General features: G+C 46.7%; 1 protein-coding gene across 4 annotated transcripts in view; it reads right to left on the bottom strand.

Moving 5' to 3' along the window:
* Positions 1-1,523: 1,523 nt before the first annotated feature.
* Positions 1,524-21,214, bottom strand: part of EVL (Enah/Vasp-like) — a 161,955-nt gene continuing 142,264 nt past the window's right edge. For 3 of the 4 annotated variants that reach the window (XM_054197757.1, XM_054197755.1, XM_054197756.1), the window contains exons 5-14: positions 18,870-18,931; positions 14,025-14,254; positions 13,247-13,368; positions 9,716-9,776; positions 7,603-7,669; positions 6,169-6,235; positions 6,002-6,064; positions 3,636-3,702; positions 3,195-3,252; positions 1,524-2,134 (exon numbers count right to left, since the gene is read on the bottom strand). In XM_054197757.1, the coding sequence (XP_054053732.1) occupies positions 2,097-2,134; positions 3,195-3,252; positions 3,636-3,702; positions 6,002-6,064; positions 6,169-6,235; positions 7,603-7,669; positions 9,716-9,776; positions 13,247-13,368; positions 14,025-14,254; positions 18,870-18,931 (835 nt within the window). In that variant the 3' untranslated portion in view covers positions 1,524-2,096. The remainder of the gene's footprint in view (positions 2,135-3,194; positions 3,253-3,635; positions 3,703-6,001; positions 6,065-6,168; positions 6,236-7,602; positions 7,670-9,715; positions 9,777-13,246; positions 13,369-14,024; positions 14,255-18,869; positions 18,932-21,214) is intronic. The other variant, XM_054197758.1, reaches the window with a different exon arrangement.

The following is a 21,214-nucleotide window of genomic DNA, read 5'->3' as shown; positions in this document are numbered from 1 at the left end:
AAGAGTTTCGCAGAACAGTTGTGATCATCTGAGAGGCAGCAGTTTTGAGAAGTACTTGCCATTGTCAGGTATGCCATTACATGGGTTTATAATTAAGAAACGCATGAGCTACTGTATAAGATTTATGCAGTAGAGCATTATAATCTTTGCTGATACTGGTGCTTGTCTGCGTCTTTCCTACTGGAAAGGCTCCTTCTCCTGGTCCTGGGCTTGTCGTATTGTGGTGCACATCAACGTTTGCCTGCTTTAGTTCCCATGTGGAAATCCTACCCTGCTGTCTAACCCGTCTTTTGCCTTCTGCTGGCGTTAAACAGCTAACAGACATCAGGCTTGGTCTGGAGCTCACCTCCATTAAACTCAAATTTCTCCCATTTCTCCTGCATTTCATCGAAAGTATAACCATGTTGTAAAAATGACTTTTCTGAAAGACAGATTGGGTTGCTTTGAAGACTGCTGAAGGACAACTGCCTGCTCTCCAAGCCAAAGCAGATCACATTTTACACCTAACAGCAAAGCACACCCCACCACGCCTCCTCTCCTGGCTCTCCTGGACCTGGCGGGCAGCGTCTCCTGCCTGTGCTGTGCACCATGAGGTGTGGGGGACATGAGCAAGAGGACAGCCACAGCCCCGCCTCGGCTGCTGCACCAGGCTCTGCTCCCAAAACCATTCCTGGGGCCTGGCTTTTGAAAGAAAAGCTTCAGGAAGGCCTGAGGCAAAGCAAGGGGCTTGGAAAATATTTGACAGGTTTCAATAGCTGAACTCCAGTCTTTGGCCTTTTGCACGAAGCTATCAAGAAGATCGTATTGAAACTACTGCTGTGTAAAGCCTGCGCCAAACTAAGTCAAGCAGAAATTCCCAAGATTTCCTGGTGGAAAGAACGGCTTTAAAGGAAGAAAAAAATTGTATAACCTGATAAGATATGACTGGGTGTGCGCTGTTAAGTGTTCGGTGTCCCGTACTCATATCTTTGACTTCACTTTCCGTGAAATAAAGCTCAAGGCAAATGCAACATGTGAGGTCTTAACAAATAATTCCCCTTAAGCCTCTAGCTCAGTGGTGCTGTGCCAGTGATTTCAGCTTGCATCCTCCTCATGCCTTCAGTAGCCTTGTTCTGCCTAACCACCTCCCTTTTATTTACTGGAAGGCCTTACGAGTGCAGGTGATGGGTTTATTTCAGCGATGGCAGGAGGAGTTGCAGTTGGACAGTTAGTGGTGGCCTGAGAAGAGCCATAAGCCACTGGCCTTCACTGACTTTGGCTGGAAGTTGCTGAGGTTGCTGCAGCCTGGCTGCAGGAGGTGGTGCTCAGGAGCCCCGTCTCCCTGTGAAAAGCATCAGGGCTGTGGCCATTGCATCGGCTGTGACAGATGCAACACGCTCAGGTTCTCTCCTCGTGCTCCGCGGCGCTGGCCGGGCACAGCTGCCGCCCCACGGTGAGTCTCTGTCACCTTCCTCTCATTGCCAACCCCGGTGACGTCAAAGCGCGGCAGCTCAAGGGACAAATGAAACAAAGAAAGGCAGGGCTATGTGGACAATAAACAGTTTATTACCAATATGAACACAGATACTGTGATGCACCGACGTACCATTTTTTTTTTATATTGTGATAACTCTGAGACAAAGAACTTGTTGGCTGACAACTAACATGTCTCTGTTTCTTCTGGTGATGCCACAATACATTTCTGTTGGCAAAGGATCTTCATTTACATTGCAGACTACTAGTAAAATGACTTTGAAGTCATCTATCAAAAGCAAATGGTTCACGTGTGTTCTTATCTACTACTAAAAAGAAAGGTAATACATTTAAATAAGCAAATACAAAATACAAAAAAGGCTGACAAATCCAATGTGCAGTGTCAGATGAAATCTAAAAAATCCAGAAATTTAAAATTTAATATTCTTTAGATTAAGACTTTTAAAATGAAGCGAATCCAAGGCAGCAGCAAGCTTCAAAGTGTGCTGAGTCTGCTAATAAAAAGGGTATAGGAACAAAGACAGTGCCGGTGTCCTCTCTCACCATCTTGCATGACCTTGGTACACTTAGAAATGATCCGATCTTCCTAGCATTCTTAGTACCGTCCAAATGCTTTGCAATCATTATGTTGTACTGATTCTACTCAACTCCTGCCGTATGGCTAGAAAACCAAACCAAAGAGTTAATGCAGAGTGTTACACCCAGTGTGACGGAAAACGCTAAGTATAGAAGCTGCAGAAAATACACGCTGGTAAAAGGATGAGTGGAGGGTAAAAGGATGAGTGAGGGGTAAGCAGTCAGCTGTTTGCTTGCGAACTGCGGTACTGCCTCAAGGAGTCGCATCTGTGGTTTATGGGAACGTCTTATTTTGCACTGGAATGAGCTAGGGAGGCTCTGAGGGCCAAGCTGCCGGGACGGTAGCGTATGGGCGAGGGTCTCCTCAACTGCAAAGCGTCCCGAAGCTTTGTGAACACATGGGTCTAGGGCAAGGGGACAGGGAATGGATTTTAGCTGTTTTACAGTCTCCTCTTTTTCCCCTTCTGTGTGAATCTAAGATGGGGAGTGCGGGGCATGGACACGCATCTGTATATGCCCTAATGCAAGGTTCAAATAGGTATGTTGCTGTGCATTTCAGTAACAGCTCTGAAAGATACATTTAGTCATATATTGTCGAGCAATTTATAAAAAAGTACTGATACATTTAGTACAGCTGTTGCGCTGTTCGATGAATTAGAAAAATACGTGGCTATTTGGAAAGCTCTAGTGGAGTGAAGGTCTGCAATAGCTCTTCAAGCACAGGAAGCCTACAGAAGATGCTCGGGAAGGATTTTCAGTTTGGTGCCTCTGTCCCCTCCTCATCCCGGACCTGTGTGGCCAGCTAGTTAGAAGCGATTTCACACTCCCTGATTGTGATAAATTGACGTGCCAGGGGCTACAGGCAGGCCCTTTCTCACCCGCCCACTTGTGAGAAACACCGGCCAGTGAATTTCTCACAGGTTGGGGGTGAAAAAGCTCATCAACAGCATAAAAATAAAGGACGTAAACACAATGTGACGATCAGAGCTCAGATAAGGTAGATGCTTGTTCTTCAAATGTGTATATAAATCAGAACTGCTCAGAGAAGTCTGAAAACACCAGGGAACTCTCTGCAGTTCCTATCGTCTTATCTATGGTAAAGTAGTCATAAAGATGAGAAAAATAATAATTTTTCTCTTTCTTACCATCAATTATCTCCTCTTTCACTTTGTGTAACTCTCTTACAACTTCCTCCAATATTTCCTGATGAGACAAAACACAAGTCAGCTGCTCAGAATCTCCTTCTAACCGGTGGAAGAAAAATGCAAGTTTAACGCGGTTGTGCTGCGTCCCCCGCCTCCGCTGACGGTTGGAGCCTAGCGCTGCTAACAACAGCTACGTCTGCACTCCCAGGCCGAGGACGCAGAAGATGCTGGTGTACTTATTTGCACATTTCCGTACAGACATCGTGATCAAATAGCAGTGAGACTGCGCTCTCCTGCTGCTCACCAGCTAGCCCTCCTCTAAGCGCCTAGTTATGGAGGAAATCAGAAGACTGAACAGCTGTTTTGCTCGTACAGCGCATGCATGGGGGAAAATGGGTAGCTTGTCACACCTCTTAAGTGCAAAAGACCGTTTTCACTCACCTGTTTCATTCGATCAAAATCTAAGGCATCCATAGCCACATCATTGCTGCTGCTCACTGGCTTCATCCTTGAGAAAGGGAAGAAGAGGACAAAAAAACCCGCCAGTCAGTCCCTTGCCATGCTGGCTGAGCTACACCCACCTGATGGCGTGGATTTCATCCACCCCAGAGCAGGAGCACCCGTGTTCGAGGGCTGGACTGGAGGCTCCCTCTTGTGCCGCTCGGGAGCGTTCGGCAGCCGGAGAGCAGCACGGCTCCCCTTTGCACAGCCTGACCCAAGAAGATGCTGCTTTCTCCTACTGCAGGAGTATTGCACAAAGGCTGCACTGAAAGAGAATTTAGTCTTTTTTTTTTTCTTTTTTTCCTTGGTGTTGGGGGGTCTCGATGATTTCAGACTAGAAAATGCTGAGATGACTTCAGGTGATAAAGCCTGTTAACAGCATATTTTATTACAGCATTTGCAACTTGCAAGCTAAATGTCTGCATTTTCTCTCTTTCGCAGTCTGTTTTCTGCACAGCAACCCTGCCTTGGCCACCGAGGCTTTCATCGGGTGCTAAAGTAATAGTAGAATACAGGTTAGAAAAAGATTATAGGGAAAATAGTAACCCAATAATCCTTTCCTTGGAAGGTCTGACTCAAGTGGAGCTCATTGATAGCACCGTGTGGCACAGGCACGTTTTCTTGGCCCAGAAACAAAGCCAGTCTGCCCTTAATGGCTAGTACGCTTGGGTGTTATCAGCCTTCCAGGATGGTGTTAGTCAGTGGGCTGAACTCTGATGACAGCTGATAAAATAAAGGAAGCAGAAGCTGCTTGACTTTCTCTTTTCATCAGGAATTCTAACACATTTCAAAAATTAACCATGCTATATAATTCATAGAAAAGGCTTCAAATAACTTTGCCGTCATTTTGGGGCCCAAAACTGGGGGAGATTCTTGCTGCCCCTGAGGGTACGCCTGGTCTTGCAACCATTTCTTGGGAAAATCTTCACGTGTCTCCTACCATCTCTCAGCTAAGCTGGGAGGTAAGGCGGGTCCAAAGGCCATCGAACTGAACAGGAACAGAAACAGGACACCACTGAGAGCTTTTGAAACCTGCCCCGCTTCCCCCATAAAAGTAATCTGAGCAAGCAAAGACTGAGTGCTACTCCAAGGAAACAAGGAAAAGATTTTTTCCCACTGAACTCTTCCTCCTCCCAGGATGGAATGGCATTGTAGAAGATAGCTGGCAAAAAGTGGACGGCTGCTTTAAATAGCCCACATTTCATTCCCATTTGCAATGAGAAAGAATGTCTTTCTATATCTACTGGAAACTCTTATGTATTTCCTAGAACCAGTGTGTCCCATTGGTTTTTGGCAAGCCAGAGAGACTACATTTTGCTCTAATAACACTGGTGCATCCCTCTGAATGTTTGGGCAGGCATGTTCCGGCATCTTTAACACAGCAGCAAGTGCATGCACACAGTTGCCATTGGCAACTTTCTCTCTGCAGACTATCAGCACTGTTGTACAAGTACTAGTGTAAAATAAAAGGACATCTCTTTGCAGCAAATGCAAAACATATGTAAGTCTGTCTTACGCCTCCTCATTCAGCTTATCCATCCATCTCAGTGCTCAGGACTGCAGTAACACTGGGTTGTCCTGGACCAGCACTGGAAGGAATTCTCTCTTTAGTTGTCCAGTATCAAACTTAATCTCAGTCTCTGTGGGTAAGAACGTGGGCGATAGTACAGCTGGGTTCTACTGACTGGCAGGACTTCTGGAGTCCTACTTTATGCTTCTCAGCTTTTGACACCTGCCAGGTTTTGTACCCCGTATTTCTGAATATCCGTGGCTGGGACATTTTACAGCTCGATGTTATTAACTTACTGCACCAAGCTTTGCTCTCCTTTCTCATGCACCCACTGCAGTTGCATAGATGGAGGAGTAACTTCCCTTCTCCCAGTTGCGGGCCCTTCAGATCATTTCTACCTTTGCTTTTGAGTTTCTGCAGAGGTTGGACAATGAAAACTTCTCCTATTGGCAGGGTTGTCCTGAACCTGCTGTAAAAAGATGCTCCAAACCCTGCCTTCCATGTGGCACAGTGTTGCCAAGCCCGCGCCTCTCACTCACGAGCACGGGTGCTTTAAGCCCTTGCTTAAGTGTGGTTAATGTCTGTGACGCCTGTGCCCACCCGAGCAGGGGGCTGTTTCCATGGAACACGCCTTTGACACAGCACACTCTACCTTCACACTTTGTGGAGGGACAGACAAAGCAGATTGTAAGAGAATGAGTAAAAGACGTGACGGAAGACGAACATTAGCGCTGAATGATGGGATTAGCCAAAGGACAAACCGAGACGGTTAAGGAGCCAGGCTGTTAGCCAGTACCTAGAAGACACGTGGGATTGTGTGGGGCTCTTAGCTTCACAGCTCTTCACCACTGATGGATTTCTACAGCAATGGAATGAAACAAGACATGAGTTGTGCTGGTGCCACGGGGACAGCATGACCAGCCCGGCTGCGAGCCACCCACAGCGACACCCCGTGCAGCTCACCTAGAAAGTAATGAAGATACAGGCTTTTCAACAGAATTGCTCCTTTCCCATGGCTTCTTCCCAGAGTCTGGAAAACAAAAATGAAAAGTTATGGTTTATTTTTTTTTTCTCTAACAATAAGAAAAAAATAATCCCGAAGCTGATTGTCTTATACAGCTGCTTTCATTCAGTGAGGATGAGTGACTTAGAAAGATCCATGAAAGCAGGAGTGCTAAACGAGTGCGGTTGCCTACATTAGAGAGAAAGCATTGGCAAAAATCTGTTCAGTGATCCCTTTAATTAGGGACTGGATAGTTAAACGATACTAAAAAGGCACGGAACTGGAACAGTGGGAGGAAAAGCACAAATCACTTCTATTAAGAAATACAGGCTAATTGCTGCAAGGCTTATTTTATTCAGTACAATACTTATTTGTATTTTAAATTAAAAAGCCCTAGTTTTTTTTGTCTGTGTAGTTGGCAGAAAATGTGAGTGTATCTAAAAAAAAGGCAGTGAGACCCCCACTATGCAAATCTTCACAGAGCATTTATTTAATGTTGTCTATGTTTTTAACCTGCCGAACATCCCCGAAAGCTGCGCTACGTAACCCTTGTTACTGAAAACACTTATTATCGTCCCGATCTCCTCGTATGCAAATAGTCTAAAATAAAGTGAACTGTTTCAGAGACTTGACTAACACACAACTTTATACACAAGGGTTTGCTCCTATGTGAGGTCCCAAAAAGCTCTTCGAAAGAATTATGGGCACTCCCAGGAAATCTCTAGATCTCATTCCTCATTTATGTGCACCGTTCTCCTGGCTTCTTCCCTCTCCCTTGCAAAACACGCAAATCGTGGCTTTGTTCCAAAAGGAAGCTAGAATGATTAAATACTCATTCCCTTGGGAGGGATTTCTTTTAGCATGCATGAAAGCCAAGGCTGACGCAAGGATGGATCTGACTGGCTCGCAGCTCACCTACTCAGATAAAGTTATGTCAACTCATCATAGGGAAAACATATTTTGGGGGCTCCTTAATTTCACCTGGTAACCCTAAGGATCAGGCTTACTCCAACAGGCTACTTGGTTAAGGAAGGATAACAGTTTGAGACCCACACCCCAACTGTATAAACCAGGACAACTACGCTACCAAAAGTAAAATAATATAGCTTAGTTCTCTTAGAAGATTCAGGTGCACAATGCTGAAGACGCAGATCCTCAGCTACATGTCTGGACCCCTTTGACTAAATTGTCTGCATTGACATTTTCTTGGCTGTGAAGCGTATAAAATCTCCATTTCTTGCTAAGTACAGTTTTTAAAACAATTGGTATTGGGGAATTTTTCTGTTAGTTACTCCTGCTGCGTTCAGAAGTAGGACAATGAACCCAGAGTCTAGAGGTGGCAGAGAAGACTAGATTAAGAAGACAACCAAACCACTAGTAGTGCCATTTAATACCTGATGAATTTTGCTGCTGCTGGGTGGGACCTCGTGTACTGGGTGAAGGAGAGGTGCTAGCATCATCCTACAAAGAGAAAAACAGGAGATTACTTAATGCTGGAGATGACGTGCAGAGACCTCTCCTACTCTGGAGACCAGCTGCAGCACAAGTGGTTCAAAAGCAAGTTTCCTCCAAGTATGTCCTACAGGCACTGCTGCCAAGGTATGGCTCAAGTCCATTTAAACTTTAACCTTTCTCTCCTTTTAGCATGGCAAATTCCATCCTTTTCATTTTTTCTGCTAACATGGACACCTTTTCATGATTCCACTGAATCGTTTTCATCCCTGTATACCAAACCAGGCTGAATGACTGCTCTAAAGGGCTGTCTGCTGTTGTCTAAATATAAACCATCCGTTTCCCAAGTTTAGAAACTCTCTGTGATACAGAAACTGAGACACCTGAAGGAACAGTAAGTCAAATCTCAGCCTTTTAGCCCAGAACAGCCACTGGTATCAGTGAGGGTAGTCCAGGTGCTAATAGAATGTAACTAAATCAATCAATACTCCTCCTAAGTGGAAGATTAAACACTACATCACAGATTTGGACTCTTTTTTTCTGGGATTCATGTGTGACAGATCATAAAACATCTACCCATATATTTGACATCAATATTATCTAGCAGCCCTCAGAATACACTCAGGCAAAGCGTTAACTGTGCATTGTAAAATGGGATTGCACCCAGCTTGACAGAAGATACCCCCACCACAAAGTGTACTCAAGATACACATTAAAGAGATGTTCTCTAAAACACCTTTCTAAACAGTCTGGTGCTAATGAAAAGTTTGATTGCGGATATAAACTAATGCAGAGCTTCAAGGAGAGAGAAGAAGGGGCAGAAAGACAGCAGAGGCTCAACAGTTAGAAGCTAAATGCTGACTTTCATCTCTTGAGTCTGTGATTCAAAACCAGCTTTGGGGCAAGATTAAGAGCAATGGTTGCACAGCGGGTTCAACAGGCAAATTCCATGCTCGAAGCATCCCTTGAGGAACATGCCAAAAATAGCTGCTTTTCTCCTTAAACAGCACGAAGTGCTTATTCCTGCTTTTGCTACAAACCTTTCAGACTGGGGTGAGACCTACATTCTCTGAACGGATTTCCTACTGAGCAGCTGTTACTTTGTCTTTGGAGGGAATATCTCTGTATAGGTGATATGAGGCACACACGGTGCTTCAGGAACTTGCAGCCACAGCAGAAAGCCTTCACGAGGGTACTGGCTAGCCACAGGAATGCCGTATGAGCAGCAGCCCAGAAAAGCACCACACGGGAAGGGACACACCATACATCTTGGCCTCTCTTGAAACTGGGAAGATCTTCCATGCTTTACCAGTTCAGTGGGCAAAAAAGCGTTCTAATCTGCATGTTGGACCCAAAATGGCTGCATCAATTTCAGTGTAAGGACTGAGTGAAATCAAAACTCTTGTTTAATTGCTTTTGTGGACAACATACAGACAGAACAGTTAAAACAGAAATGGATCAAAGTTCCCCAAAGTTGTCCAAATTCTATCTCATTTTAGTCTAAGTATCACAAACACGTATTTTAACTTTTGAATGGTCTAATGGTTAATACACTGTTTCCCCTTCACCCCTCCAGAGACATGTTTTATGCGCGCTCTGGGGGCCGCAGTGCGCTGATCTTGCTTTGGATGGAGGTTGGCAATCCAAAGTTACACCACATCGTTGATGATGCACTTCAGCTCAGCTGCAGCCGCAAACTTAAAATAAGAAACATGAACCTGATCTCAAGTTGACTTGCCAGAAGGTTCAGTGCATCTTCTTAAGATCTACCGTACCCAACAACACTCAGATCAGACCATGAGAAAGCGCCTATTAACCTGGTTTGGACAAACCTCACCTACGAATAAGGCGGCAACTCTTGTTTATAGGGTGCTGTTCCCAGGAAAGGTGGAAGCAGTCACATTTAGCTTTTGATTGAACGTGCAAATGTATTGCCCTGGATCAGCACTGCTTGTCATTGCTGCCACACGCAGTGAATGAGCACAGGACTTTGCCTTACAAGGCAGCACCTCAACATATTTCCAAGAGCGCAACAGCGAGGAGTCTTTCACTTACGTTTTGGCTTTCCTCTTCCTTTTTGTCAGCTGGCTTGTCTGACTGCGACGCTGCTTTCCTCCTTTGCAAAGGAACATGAGATAGGAGACACAGTCAACCGTCTAGAAACACATTCTCCACGCAGGAAGGCTGATTCAGGCTCTGGTGGGAGTTATTATTTACTTAGTTCATCCTAGGGAATGCGACAAAGGCTGGATGTGTTCGGTTGTGTGGGATTGGGGTGGAGGTGAGGAATCCAGACCTCAGCGACACAACTCAGGGAGAGGGGCAATATTACGAGGCGGTGTTTAACAGGGGAACACAAGGTGCAGAGCGTAAGGAAATGTGTCGAAGCGGAGGAAGGAAGCACAGCTGGGTATGAAACTGGCTGAGAAAGGGATGGCTTCTCTCTAGGGCTCAGGAAGTGGTGGTTCCTATGTCCTACATAGGACAACAACCCAAACCCCCACTGGCGTTTCTCAGGGCCAACCAAGCCTCTACAGGTGGATTGGGCTGGTATTGCACTGGTGATATTATGTTCTCGGCCAGCTCCAATATCATTTGGCCACCTGTCCTATATCCCCTCATCCCTGTTCCCTCGCAGAGAAAGGGCTGTAGCAGTCCCACCATGTGCTGGGAAGACAGTCAGAAAGGCCCTTCAACCCAGGTCCATCCTCACCCAGAGACAGAGGGCACCATTTCTGCTCAGCCAAGATCTCTGCTCCCTCCAGGGTGGGAAAGCTCTGGCTGAAGGCCAGAAGTTAGGAAACATGAGTGCACCAGCCTGGGTTTTCAAGTGCCTTTAGTAAGTGACGGGAGATTATTGTTGTCTCTAATCCAATGCAAAGGCAACTGAGCTCCTGAGCTCTGCATTCCCAGGACCAGCAGGTGTTGCTGGTGTCTGTAGAAGTTGAGCGAGGACCCGAGACCCTGACTCTGCCCTGCTTCCCAAGGAGAGGCAAAACTCCCTGAGAAGCAAGTGGCGAAGAGCTGCAATCCACCCACTGGAGCAACTGGACACGAGAGGCAACAAAGATGTTGGTTGTTTCTCTTTGAAGAATGCAAGGTAAAACTTCTTGTGTGTTAAGCCACGCTGGCTGAAGAAAAAAACACAAATTCTTGATTTTCAAGACCTACTTAGGGTCTAAGCAGCGCTCAAGCGTGCCAGGTCCTGATTCTCTAGTCATCCGATTTCCCATTTTAGAAAATTAGGGGAACTGCAGCTCTAGTCACCAGATGGATTTTGGTTGTGATGATCCTTATCCACCTGTAAACACTACCCTTAACAGATTTTTCTATGAACACCAGTATGGCAGGTTTTTCATTTAGTCTTGATTCTAAGATGGACAAAATTAATCTCACAAAAAAAAAAAAATTAAAATCCCAAGTGGTACTTAGATGGCTTTCTTAATTTCAAAACACTTACAGAGTTTGTCAAAGGACTTTTTTTTCCCATACCACTGGCAAAAGAAAAGCCTCACCACATTCTCAAACTGGAGGATTTGATGTAAATTTGACAAAAAAACCAGGGGAGTAAAACAAACGCATGTGTTTGTAGGACACAGTGCTCTGTGGGAATTATTTCCAGACAGATACTCAACTGCATTAACAATTTTATTAGATCAGTAAGAATTTTTATAGTCTTCCTATAACATTTAGAGGGTATTTCTGAGGAAAGATGTTACAATGGTTATGCACCTGAGCCAGGGAAATATTTGCCAGGGTGAGAGACCAGTGTTAGATTTACGTCCTGCAACAAGCTTAACTGGGCTAGAAATGATAGCGATTTGTGAGATAGTTCATTATCCTGCTTGCACTTCGGTCCTGAAGCAAGGGCTGCTCTCAGGGGGGCCACTAAATCTAGACAGCTGTATTTTATACCATCTGAGCTCTCAGAAGCGTTTTCCTCCGTTACTTCCCCAGACTCATTCCCTGTTTCTGAGCACGTGGTTTTCTGCTCAGAAAAGGGCCCCTGAGATCCCACGCTCATCACTCCGTTATTTCTGTATTGAACATGCTCAGTTTAAAAAAACCATCTTTTTTACCTCCTGGCTGCCAGCTCGGTAAGAGCAACCTGAAACACAGGGACAGGTTCTTTCCTTTCTCTATGTCATCACACATAAAAAGGGTTTCGCAGCCAAAAGGAGTCCCCTCATTCTCAGTTCAACGGTATGTGCCCAGATCGCACCCTTGCCTGAGACTTGTGTATTTCCGATGACTTTGTGAAGCGAAATTTAAGAGACAATTCCGTTGCTGTCAACTCCCCGGGAAAGGATTTGCAGCTTAGTTATTTTCAGCGTAGAGGCAGCAGAGGTGCTCATGGCAGTGCAGGTGCTTTTGTTGAGATAGCGGAGGGATATGAATACATGAAGACACCCAGATCCCACTGCCGAAAGCCATACTGGAGTTCGTTTTAGACTAGAACTGCGGAAATTTGTAGGATTCCTATATCCAAGCATAGGAGATGCCCATTTCGCTTGCTTGCTTGAGCAGAGCTAGTTAGCCCAGCACCTAGTCACCGAACCTTACTTTGCCTACAGACGCCTTCCAGTTCAGCAAGGTCAGTCTTGACATGTAGCAGCACAAAACAGATCAGAAGGTGAACCAGTAAATAACTATTTAAAGCTATTAAGCTATTTTAATTCTGAAAAGAGAGAAAGGTATCTATTTGGTATTTTACACTGATTGTAACTTTTTATAGTGTTGTGTATTTATTTAATGCTTTCCAAAGGATTGCACCCACAGTCCCCGTTCAGAATTCCTTCTGAAATGACCAGCACATGGAGGGAAGTTGGAATCAGGCCCTTTGAACTGGGAACTGTTTTTATACTAGACAACATTATGTAAAAGCTCCATTTCTGTACACTATACAACTGTACCTACTCTTCCTTATATTACTCATCCTTTTTTTTCACTATTCACAAGTTAAAAAAATTTCATGCTAAAACCAAAACATCTAACACTAGGAACTTGGGAGTTACAATCTGGCAGACCACTACTGATGGAATCAGGGGGAAATGAGAAAGCAAAAATAACTGGAACAATTGAGTGCCTTTTAACAGCTGGTACATCACAACTTGCTTGAGTGGAGAATAACTTGGCTAGACTGTCTGAAACACTGAGAATTGATAATAATTTACCTGCCAAGATGTTGTCCTTTCATTGCACTTCTGTTTATATTTTTGGGCCCAAGATCCTGAATGTGCTGCATAAAGAATGATTTGTCTAAGCTCCTTTCATAGTTTACTTTTTCCAAAGCCAGTAACTTTGAAATAGATCTGGCAAAACCACAGTGGATATATTTACCACCATCTTCGAAGGTTACCACACTGCAGGATTTGCTACAGCAGCTAAACTCTGCCGGGTATCATTGCTGCAACACCTACATTTCATATTAAAGGCCAGATGGTGCTGGCAACTAACATCTATGCGGGACCTGTCAAATTGCAAAGAAGCACCAGAGTGACCCGTTGCTAACCGAAACCGACAGCACCTTGTTCCACAGTTTGCAGCAGAGCTCATGCTAGTGCTTATTGAAGTCTAAGTACAAACCTTTTTGCCAGTAATTTATTCATTTCTTCCATTAGTCCTCCTCCGCCTCCTCCGCTACTTGTTCGATTGGCATCGCTCTTAGAGACCCCACTGGGGCTGGATCCTCCTGAACCATCTTCCGGCTTAGGACAGAAATCAACATTGGAGTTAGTGAAAAGAGTTTTCATTTACAACCACTCCCGTAATGATTAAGTTTTCCTAATTATTAGGAACAGCGGCCACAATCACAGCCCCAAACCAGAGACAGGATGTGTTCTGCTTTGGGAAGAAGACCCACACGGACCTTACTATAACCAGGACAGTCTGGGTGAGGCAAATATATGCGCAAATGATGAAAAAACCCACAGCGTTGTTTGTTCATGGTTATGTTTATGGTTGGTTATGCAACCCTTGCCTAAGTGGGCACCTATTGATGGGAGGCCTCAACAGTCTACACTGGTTTTTTGGAAGCATGGTGCAGTTTTAATCATTTACAATGACTGAAAACACTAACAGATAGTACAATGGTGGACTTTGCAGAAGTAACGAAATCCTGGTGACGTGAGAACTTGCAGCCATTTGCTCATTAATATTTTCCGAAGAGTGGAAATTCTCCTAAACGTTTCCTGCACAGCTGTATTTGCACTGCAAACTCACACTTAAAAAGTTCACCTAACGGTCAGCTGAAGCATGTGTCACCACGTTTCCCTCTGGCTTTGCAGACCATTACACCAAGCTGCCCCAGGCTTTCATGCAGCGGAGAAGAGCGCATTGGGGAGTCCCAGTGCCACCTCCTTACCCGTTGGACTCTCCTTAGTTTGGCACCAGCCAGAGCCGCTGCGAGCCCTGACACTGACCCATCTTCAGTGCCAGCCCCTTGGCCGGCGCCTGCCGGCAGTGGGGGCGGCGGGGGGGGCGCAGCTCCCATGGGTGGTGGAGGGACTGGGGGGGGTGGCGGAGGTGGGGGCCCCCCGGACGAGGCAGGGATCACAGCAGCGCCACTGGGATGACCAGGTGGAAGCGCTGGGCCTGAAATGCAGAGAAGGTGAGTTAGAGGTGAAGCGCGGTCTCCTCCAGCCCCTACCCAAGGTCACGGTCCCACTCCCAAGGCTGTGACCCGACTGCGTTATGAGTGAGCAATGCATGGAAGCACCAAGCACACAGAAGAATGGGAAACAGTGGTTGCATCAACGGTCAATCAGCTACCGTTGTGTCCTCCTGTGAGAGCCTGTCACTAATAAACTAGCCTTCTCCCTCCTCTTCTCCCTGGCTGGGCGAGTGTTTTATTCTGTGCTGAAATCAGAACACAGACAATGCTTCCCAGTTCATAACATCACAGACTGGTTTGGGTTGGAAGGGACCTTAAAGATCATCTAGTTCCAACCCCCCTGCCATGGGCAGGGACACCTCCCACCAGACCAGGCTGCTCAAAGCCCCATCCAGCCTGGCCTTGAACACTTCCAGGGATGGGGCATCTACAACCTCACTGGGCAACCTGTTCCAGTGTCTCACAACACCCACAGTAAAGAATTTCTTCCTAATATCTAATCTAAATCTCCCCTCTTTCAGTTTAAAACCATCACCCCTCGTCCTATCACTACACTCCCTCACAAAGAGTCCCTCCCCATCTCTCCTGTAGGCCCCCTTCAGGTACTGGAAGGGGCTATAAGGTGTCCCCGGGGCCTTCTCTTGTCCAGGCTGAACAACCCCAACTCTCTCAGCCTGTCCTCACAGGAGATGCGCTCTAACACTCTGATCATCTTCGTGACCCTCCTCTGGACCTGCTCCAACAGGTCCGTGTCCTTCCTGTGCCATAACTGGCATCTTCTGCTTCTCTCATAGCTTTCTACACGGAGACAATAAACTACATCAGCCAACTCCATTCGGTTAATATGAGCTTTTCACTGGAATTGCGGGCTACAGCAACACATGCTCCTTTCTGTTGCACAGAAAGCATGTAGCCTCAGCCGGTCCTGCAAAATATCGGGGGGAGAGTCCAGCTACAAGCACCCCAAGGTTCAGCACAGCTGCTCAAAGCAGCAGTCTGTTGAAGGGGCTGATGGTGGGTAACTCCGTTGCAGTGTTTTCCCTGTCTGTAACAGGTCAGTTGAACAAATACACCTCCCCGAGGGCATTTCCCCAATTCACGCTCTCTCAGAACCGGCTGCTCTGAGATATAATCACAGGTTCAGCTGTTCAGTAAGTGTTATTTTGAAAGACAGGCGGATTTTGACTGAGAAACATTTGGAAACTGTATTTAACATTAGCAGCCTGGTTTTCTTCTTATCTAGATTTTCTTACAATACTGCCTTATTTCTGTGGTTACTTCTGCCATTATTTCACACTCCCGATTCCATTCTTGAAATGAACCATAGCTGCTATTAGAAATACTTTAAACGTTTCAAGTCCTCTTTGCTTCATGAACATAATAGCTAGTAATTCATTGTGGGCACAGTTAATTGTAATTGCAAAACTACACCCACCTAATTAGAGGCCAGCCTGAGGCAAAAATTGAACTGAGTCAAAATAATGGACTGATGTGAGTTTAAAATAACTTTATTGAACTAAGTGGATTTCAAGGACTTACATCAGCTGAAGGACTGAGCCTCCAGTGGTTGCTGTAATATTTTTAGCAGAAAGTGAAAGGAAATGTCTCTCAGTTTTCTTCCTTTTCTAGGCACATCATTTAAGGATTATATGTGGTTCTAAACAGGAATGGATCCAAGTCACAAAACGTATGATCTGAATTGCAAATAGGCAGGGCTCGTAACTGTTCTAACTCCGCAGGCTTTAGACGAGCACTAGAAATCAAGCCCATATGCAAAGTGGCAGACCCAAGCTCTTGATGCGCCTGCAATGATAAAGGTTTGCTGGAATAGCTATAGTGACAAGCCCTCAACTACAAATTTCTGCAGTTTCTAGCAGGAGGAGAGTTTCTAGAATGAAATAAGTTACACAAGCACAGGGGATTCTGGGTAACTATGACAAAATCCATGTTATGCCTTTTGCTGATAACAGAAACAACACTTAAGAAAAAGAACAGAAATCATAATCTCTACCAACAGTGCTACACAGACAACAAGTCTACCGCAGACCTGGCCTCCAGCTTCAGAAGAGCCCATCCACTACGTTTGGACCAGCTGAAAAGAGGTTTTGTACGAAGCTCACTGCCAAATGCAACTTGACTCTGCTGAACGATAAAAATCTCCTTCTGGGCTAATACAGTAAGAATATGCATTGCGACAACCCAGCTACAGTGCCCTGGTCCTGTAATTCTTGCTTTTTGCCTTGCTTTCAGCTCAGAAGGTGCCTGGACCAGTCCTGAGTGATTTCGATACTTTTCCACCTTGGTTTCAGAAATCACGTACAGCAGAAGTAGCCTTGGGTCTCTCAGCCCTTCTTCTAGCGGTCATGGGCAGTGCCAACGGGGCTTTTTGAATAGCTGCAAGCCAAGGCTTTATACAGGTCGCAACTCATTCAAAATCAGTACTTACTCAAGTGGGCAATGGCTGATGAAGTCATGTAAGGAGGGTTCCTCCTGGGCATAGTCACCTCAGACACAGCAGCGTGAGGGGGAGGCAATGGAAGACAGTGTGACATGGGCTGATACCACTGCTGTGGAGGACGAGATGATGGGTGGGAGAATGGGGAGGGAGCCTGGCCAAAGGAGCCGGGGGGGCTGGCGATGGTGGGCAGCGGGGAGGAGGGTGCAGCTCCTAGGTGTGGAAAGAAGGACCCATCCACGCTTTTCACCTGGGTCCCAGAGGGGCCTAAAGCAATTAGTTCTTCAGGAGGGCCATTTGGAGGTATGTCTGCCGAGGTCTCCTGGCCTGCTTTATCTGTGGGTCCCTTCACCCTGTCAGGTGGGACAGGAACCACGGGCAGGATGGTGGGACCACGTGGCTGCAGGACTTCACCCCTCTGCAGAGGCGGTGTACTTGTGGCGGGGGAAGCAGAAAACTGAGGAGAGCATGAAAGAGAAGTGCACCTGAGAGGCTGGCGAGAGGCGAAGGGAAGGTGGGAAGGATGGGGAGATGGTGGAGACAACGAGGTTCGCCTGATGCCTGGTGTTACAGTCCTGCTGTTTGGGCAGGCTGGAGGGGAGGAACCTGGGGCCGTTGGTAGCTCGGAGGCCGAGTGCCGGTGCAGGAGCTGCGGGGGCTCCTTGGCTCTCCTCAGGGATCTGGGAGAGGACTGAATGGTGGGCTCGGGGACAGCGGGTGATGAAGAGCCAGCGCTGGCATGAGGTCGTGGGGACGGCACAGCAGCAGAGGCAGGAGCAGCCCAGTTACTGCAGGGGGGAGGAGGAGGCTGAGATGGGGGGGAGCACACGCTTATCTGAAGGGTGGAAACTAAAAGAACAGAAAAGACAAATGAAAAGAATAAGACGGGTACGCGGCAAGGAACGAAACCAAGGCAAAGCGGAACAGAGAAAAAGGAACCGCAAAGTGAACGCAAACAGAAACTCAAACAAAGTGAAGAGGAGACGGTGCAGGCACTGGCTTGGGGGCCTCCAACCCTCAGCAGGACCCGAGGGCCGTGCGGAGCAGGACCCTGGTGGCACTGGCAGGGCTGTGGGTTCTGGTGGCAGTGAGGCTCCTCCAAGCCCCCTGTGAATCCGAGTCAGGATCACGAGCATCACCCTTGCACCAGGGGCTGCTGCAAGGGACATGCTGAACACAATGGTGGCCACCTCATCGCCAGGGAGGGGACAGCCAGAAGCCACTGGGAGCCACGTCCCGCTCCTTGTGGATGCCAAGGCAGGACTTTGGCTACGCTCCCTACGCAGAATAGCACACAGTAACCTCTGCTGAAGGAGAGTCCAACAACTTCTGTTGCTGACTAAGGTATATGTGTATGTCTGAGCTGGTTTCAAGTCAAAAACTAGAAAGTCGTGATGGCTGAGGAAAAACATTTCACTTATATGGCCAGATTACCTGCAAAAACTTCCCCAAAACAAAATCCCAAACATGAGATGGCCATCTTGCCTTGCTTGCTTCTCCCTTCTCTCCAAGAGGCAAAGCCGTACTTTGTAGTTATAAGCTATTCCTGTCATCTCTCCTCTCAGCTTAGTGCAACTTAATATGCTATAGAAGATTTTTGTAAGCTCATTAAATATATATATTTTTTCCGTTAAGCTCACAGAAGACTCCTCACTTCATGACCGCAAAATCCCCACCGATGAGCATCCAGAGCTATATTTTCCCCTGCACTGCAGCTTGCTTTGTGCTGCAGAGCGATGGGGAGCGCCTGGCCTGGCACATCCAGCACGTCCACCCCTTCATGCCTGCATCCCCTGGAAACATGGAGTCACTGTTGTGGTGGCTGTGCTACCTGCTCTCCTCCTGGGTGTGGAAGAAGCCTGGCCAGGCCCCCTGGGTACTCCTAAAATCCCCCCCAGATGTACAAGTTTTGCCAAGTGCAAAACCTGCCTAGCTTCACCTGCATCCTTGGACTGGAGCCACTGCGAAACAACACAGCCATACCCAAATCCGTGTAAGTCTCTAGCTGAAAAGGCTTTAAAATCTAATCATAACTATAACCACTTTTAGCGGTCTAGCTCTTGTGTAGCACCACGCAAAACCCAACTACAGCTAGAGGGGACAAGCAGGGAGGGACTGTATCTGCTTGATTTGATACGTGCCTGTGGTAGAGGTTCTTCTTTCCAGAGATTCCTGGCGCTGTTGCTGTTGCTCCATCACTTGTCTAAAACAGCAATGAAAAACCCTCAGTCATTACGTATTCTTCACAATTTGGAGTAAAAGCTCTATACACTGAGAAGCACTCAAGCTGTGTGTGTCGGGCAGCGTGAGCCGGTCCCTCACAGAAATGCTGTTCCCGTGAGATCACAGAATCAGAGGTAGGAGTTGGAAGGGACCCCTGGAGATCGTCTAGTCCAGCCCCCCTGCCAGAGCAGGGTCACCCAGAGCAGGTTGCACGGGAACACGTCCAGGTGGGTTTTGAATGTCTCCAGAGACGGAGACTCCACCACCTCTCTGGGCAGCCTGTGCCAGGGCTCTGCCACCCTCAAAGGAAAGAAGTTCTTTCTCATGTTGAGGTGGAACTTCCTATGTTCAAGTTTGTGTCCATTACCTCTTGTCCTGTCACCGGGCACCACTGAACAGAGCCTGGTCCCATCCTCCTGACACCCACCCTTTAAGTATAAGCATTGATAAGATTTCCCCTCAGTTGTCTTTTTTTCCAGACTGAAGAGACCCAAATCCTTCAACTTTTCTTCATAAGAGAGGTGTTCCAGTCCCCTAATCATCTTGGTAGCCCTTTACTGTCCCCTCTCCAGCAGTTCCCTGTCCTTCTTGAACCGGGGAGCCCAGAACTGGACATGGTACTCCAGATGTGGCCTCACCAGGGCAGAGTAGAGGGGGAGGATGACCTCCCTCGACCTCCTTGCCACACTCTTGATGCAATGGAGGTGGGTTTGATTTCGCTTGCCCTGGCCGCAGTGGTGCCACTGGGGAAGCGTAACCGGGACATTGCCCTGCGCCTGCCGGACACTGTAGGGCTTGGTTGATCCATTTAAGATTAACTCCTGAACGGGCTCTGCGGGAGGAACAGTCAGTGCCCCAGCTGCAGGAGAGCACTAACCACGCGTGTGGTTGACCTGCAGTGGATGAGCATCGCCAGGGAAGACTAAGGGGCGTCTCGCATAAAATAACACAGTTCCTGAGTCTTTTATGGCTCGGGAGCCCAGCGGACTTGTAGTTAAAATGAAAAGGTAAGGAAGCTTGATCTGCATTTCGGTACTGACTGTACAAACCCCGTTTTGTCCACCTGCACAACCTGGCTGACAACCTGCCACCTGATGCCCCATTGCAGCCACCCCTGTGCCGGCCGGCGTGGCCACGGGCACCACGACCGCCGCGTTTCCTCCTCAAATGCGGATCACGGCAAGGCACTGCTGCTTTTTTGGCACCTTTCCCCCCAGGAGCTGCTAGCTGCCGTGCTACCCAGGCCGGGTATCCCCCAGGGAAATGCACTGCCAAGCCTTTTCCCAGGGTCCGCTTCCCAGAGATGTGCAGTTCCCAGGGTCCATCAGCAGAGGTCTTCTCTCGCACGCTTTAGCGCTTCTGAAGGAAGAGCTGTCGCTCTGACCCCGGCCACAAACCCTCCCTGGCATTTCTCTTGCTAAAAGGATTCGAGAGCTAAAAACTAGACTCTTTGCCAGGCTTTTTACTGCGCGCGTGGATATGGCCTAAGGATTTCAACAATACTAAAACACAACTCCCGATATTACCTTACTGCAGCACTTGGTAATCAGGTTTATTATAATTTTCTTCCATGATTTCTAGACCAAGTTTGCCTTGAATTTGTTCCACGTATGTTTGGGCCAGTCTTAACTGCACAGATATTTCTTTTTTCTGTAACAACTTTACTTCATGGTCTGTACAATAAGACAAGCTGAATGCTAGGCAGCACTTCTATTTTTACTCCTTATGTAATATTTAGAGAGATCTTCTTCTTACATTTTTACTTGTACTTTCCTGAGTCTGCAATTTTAAGTAATTCTATCTTCTTGCATACAGATAAAAGCTTTTTTTAAAAAAAAAGTCCAGAAACATAATGTTACATTATGTCAGGAAAAAAGAATGCCTTAATTTGCAAAACAAATTTCCCATATTTCCATTCTAATTCAATAGGTGGGACAGGAACATTCATGATTATAATTATTCACTGTGGAGGGATCAATCCTAAACCGGTGTTATGTTCAGGACATGCAGTCCATTGAACACTGGCAATTTCCGGAAAACCATTATAGGCAGCTGAGAAAATTATTATATGTGCAAAGGGGAAACAGTTTTGAGGAACAGCCTTAGTTGGCTGATTCAACTGGTTTCATTTAAGCAATGACACTTTAAACCAAATAAATACAAACCTTTACTTCAGTACATACCCTGGCTCTTACTTGATAGTTATGGGCTGAACACATGTGCAACAGTATCAATTGCACTGCTAAAATTTCAATTGTGAACA

This window comes from Rissa tridactyla, chromosome 4 (assembly GCF_028500815.1).
Source record: "Rissa tridactyla isolate bRisTri1 chromosome 4, bRisTri1.patW.cur.20221130, whole genome shotgun sequence".
NCBI lineage: Eukaryota > Metazoa > Chordata > Aves > Charadriiformes > Laridae > Rissa > Rissa tridactyla.
Note: the sequence above shows the minus strand (reverse complement) of the source record. Positions and strands in the feature narration are given on the sequence as shown.